This window comes from Rhincodon typus, chromosome 27 (assembly GCF_021869965.1).
Source record: "Rhincodon typus isolate 14 chromosome 27, sRhiTyp1.1, whole genome shotgun sequence".
Lineage (NCBI taxonomy): Eukaryota > Metazoa > Chordata > Chondrichthyes > Orectolobiformes > Rhincodontidae > Rhincodon > Rhincodon typus.
Window position 1 is genome coordinate 2799921 of NC_063358.1, and position 4208 is coordinate 2804128.

A 4208-nucleotide genomic window follows, 5' to 3' on the forward strand; every position below is an offset into this window, starting at 1 on the left:
CTTCTTCAGAAATGCTGAAGTTTCTGAAGAAGGGTCCAGACCCGAAATGTCAGCTTTCCTGCTCCTCTGATGCTGCTTGGCCTGCTGTGTTCATCCAGCTCTACACCTTGTTACTTCAGATTCTCCAGCATTGGCAGTTCCTACTATCTCTGAATCAATTATTTGCAAGCTGCTTCTTTGGGAATGAATGGAACACAAGCTTGTTTCAGCTTAGACATGGAGAAGATGCTCATCTTTTTCCTGTGATAATGTGCAAAGACGTTTTGTTTTTCATTAAGATACAGAAACATTGAGCTGAAAGAGGAACTTGCAAGTTTGTTAAGTCCAGTCAGATTCAATGAGCTTTGTTGAAACTGACTCACAAAGATACCTGTATAAATATGTCCGTCATTACACCATTTAACAAGGCCCACATTGGCCACCTATCCCTAACTCAGAGCATGATAGCTGTCTTCTTGACCCACTTTAGCTCTTGTCAAGCAGCTACCCCCATTCTGGTTGGAGTAAATTCCCGAATTTTGATCCAATGGTAATGAAGAAATGGTAATACATTTCCGAGTCAGGATGATGGGTGGCTTGGAGGGGAATGTGCAAGTGGCAGTGTCCGCATGTGTCCACAATGCACAATCTGGAATGAATCTTCAAATAATTTGACATTTTAAAATTTAATTAAAACCCAGTTTCTACTCATAGCTTCAGAGCTTTGATTAAATTAACGTTCTAAATTCACAGAAATAATTTGTGTTAATAGTCCTTAGAAATTAACCCTTGGAGTCCAGAAATCATTCCAACAAAAGCGCTTTCTCCAAAGTTGAAGTATTCCTTCCTTAGGAGTTGTGCTCGGAACTGAAGCTAGTGTTCCTGATGTGGTCAAGCTGGCATTCAGTACAGCTGTAGTTTGAACATACACATTAGAAGCAGTAGGAGGCCACTGAACTCCTCCAGTCTATTCCGCCATTCAATAAAACCGTGGCTGATATACTTACTTTACACTTCCACCTACCCCGATAACCCACAAACCCTTTGCTTAACAAGAACCTATCTACCTCTGCTTTAACGCTATCTGTAATTAGGACTGTGCTTCCGTTGTCTTCTAAGGAAGAGAATTTCAAAGACTGACAACCACATTTTTGACGTGTAACTCCTTCTTTCTCATCTATGAAACATAAAGGCCAGCATTCCACTACCTACTTCCATCCTAATTTTACTGGTCCATGGCTTGTGTACCAGGAATTCAGCACAGAATGGCTATGGTACTGGGAAATCTGTTTCTTAGTCTGTATAAATCAACGCCTCACTGAATAAACTTGCTAAGTTTATTGCAAGATGAATATGACCCCCAGTACCACTTTGATTTAAAGTACCGATTAGTAATCACAAGAATGAGAGGTTACTGCTCCTCCCACAGAAACTGGTGTGTGAGTGCAGAGGGCAGGTATTGACTGATAATTGTAAATGTTTATGTAATTCAATCTGTAATGTCAATGATTTGAAAATCTCAGCCACCTGCACAAGCCCCTTCATATTGTATTTTCCAAGTGCCTAGACATTAGTCCATTTCAGTAACAATCGTTCTATTTTATTTCAGCTCTTCCAGAAGACGTGATAAAAGTTGGAAAAGACATCAAGCCAACCATTGAAATCAAGCAAACCGGAGACAACTTTGTCATTACGACAAAAAATCCACGCCATTCAGTAACAAATCAATTTACTCTTGGTAAAGAGGCTGATATGACCTCCATGGACGGGAAAAAGCTGAAGGTATTTTGAGTTTCTGTTTGTTTAGTCTCCCCTGTGTGGTTACCTATTGTCAGACACCATGCAGTAGTCTTACATACACACAAATTATTTCAAATTCTGCCCCATGCATTTCAGAATTTTTTCTATGATCCACAGCTGGGAAATATATCAAATTTGCACAGTTCACAGCTTTAAGTTATAGACATTCCTTTTCTCAGTGAGTGCAGGTACTTAGTTCATCTATCCCTCAGTATAACTGTCAGTAAATCCAGTAATGAGTCTACTTTACAACGCCCTGGTCTCAATGTAAACAATATTTTAAATTCTTCAATTTCTTTTTGGTTTGAAGTCAAAAGATCAAACATTTTTGCGTACATTCACAATAATTTTATTTCACATAGTGTACTGTCCATATGGAAGATGGGAAGCTCGTATGCAAGTTGAAAAACTTTGTTCATGTACAGGAGGTGCACGGTTCTGAAATGATTGAAGTAAGTACTTGAGATAGTAGGAACTGACGATGCTGGAGAATCTGAGATAACAAGGTGTAGAGCTGGATGAACACAGCAGGCCAAGCAGCATCAGAGGAGCAGGAAGGGTCTAGGGCCGAAACGTAAGCCTTCCTGCTCCTCTGATGCTGCTTGGCCTGCTGCGTTCATCCTGCTCTACACCTTGTTATCGAAGTAAGTACTTGATTATATTGCTCCTCAAAATATTCCACATGCTGTGTAGCTTTTGACCAATGCAATGACCAACTACACCCCAGTATGAGTAATAGCCTAAAGTTATAAAGTAATTGTTATATAATATTTATACGTAGATGAATTAGAGTCAATTAGAATTGAAATAAAGATATTTTACCAACATCATCGGGTAGTTTGAGGAAAAGTCTGGAAAATATTTGACATTTTCTATTTTTTATTTGCTTGTCACTAACTAGAAAATAGGTCTAGATATGGCAGCCCTGTAATCCACTGGGAACCATGAATCTCCCAAGCTGATGTGAATACACATAATACAAGTTCCCTGTCCATAGCCAATACCTGTTATATCTAAGTATTTGTTTCTCAGTGAAGGTGAGGTCTTAGATAGGAAATGTGGCCCTGACGGTCTTTCTAAAAATTAAACTGCCCTTTTTTAAAATTTACTCTAAACAAATTGATTGGATTCCACCAAATGGTCCCATAATTTTTTTATTTGCAAAAACAAAAGCTTCTGAAATTTATCTCAAAACTCCCCCGTCCTGTGAAATTAGATTTAGTAAAACTCAATATGGGAGAGCAGGGAATAATTTATTTGAAGACAGATTTGTTTTGCTTGTTGTAGCAATTCTTCAACAGTCGAAAGCAATGCAATAATTTTAAAAATCATTCTCTCTACTCGAGGGCCTGAGCAAGTCTTGATACCTGAGACTAGTGTGTCATTTGGTGCTACAAAGGGCTTGAAATAAATGCATCAAATGGTGCACATTCTCCATTTATATCATGTTATAATAAAATAATCTTCATTGTCACCTAGTGACCCCATTCTATTTTAAGGTATGATAACACTGTGTTGCCACTTTGCCATTCAGTTGACTCATTTCTTTCCTGTTTTTTAACAGAAACTTACTGCAGGCACCACTACTATGATTAGGAAAAGCCGAAGAATTTAACCGGAATGGAACTAATATCCTGTGATCTATTCCAATAAATGAAATAAAATCAGTTGTATTTTGTGTGTGCCTGTATGAATAGAATATCTGCCACTCTCTCTGAGTCAGGAGACTGGGTAATCTTGACAAAGTAGCTCAATTCTTGCCTCAAGGTCAGAGGCTGTGATTCAAGTCACACCCCAGAACCCAAGCACAAAATCTCCCTTCTTAACTATACACTGGCTGTCTTCACGCACAAAGGATTGCAGCAGAAGGCAGTTCACCACTACTTTCTCAAGGGCTAATAAGGTTAGACAATAGGACCATAAGAAGTAGGAACAGAATAGTCCATTCAGCCCCTCGAGCCTGCTCCACCATTCAATAGGATCATGGCTGATCTAACATTCTTCACATCCACCTTCCTGCTCTTCCCCTATAACCCCTGATTCACTGACTGGTCAAGAATCTATTTATCTCAGCCTTGAATATACTTAATGACCCAGCCTTGACAGCCTTCTAATGTTAAGGAATTCTATAAATTCACTAAGGTCTGAAAGAAGGAATTCTTCCTCATCTCTGTCTTAAAGGTGCCACCCCTTCTTCTGAGACTATGCCCTCTGTTCCTAGACTGTCCTGCAAGTGGAAACAACCTTTCCACATTTACCCTGTCAAGTCCTCTAAGAACCTTATTTGTTTCAATGCTGTATAACTCTAAGAGATCACCTCTCATTCTTCTAAATTCCAATGGATCATAATAAACACTGGCCCAGCCAGCGATGCCCATATCCTGTGAAAGAATAAACAAGAATAGACTGACACTCACTTTCTGCACTGT

At 39.1% G+C, this 4208-nt stretch overlaps 1 protein-coding gene across 1 annotated transcript in view; it reads left to right on the plus strand.

Moving 5' to 3' along the window:
* fabp10a (fatty acid binding protein 10a, liver basic) overlaps positions 1-3420 on the plus strand; it is an 8622-nt gene extending 5202 nt beyond the window's left edge. The window contains exons 2-4 of the mRNA XM_020532018.2: positions 1589-1761; positions 2142-2231; positions 3344-3420. Coding sequence (XP_020387607.1) covers positions 1589-1761; positions 2142-2231; positions 3344-3394 — 314 coding nt within the window. The 3' untranslated portion in view covers positions 3395-3420. The remainder of the gene's footprint in view (positions 1-1588; positions 1762-2141; positions 2232-3343) is intronic.
* Positions 3421-4208: the final 788 nt, after the last annotated feature.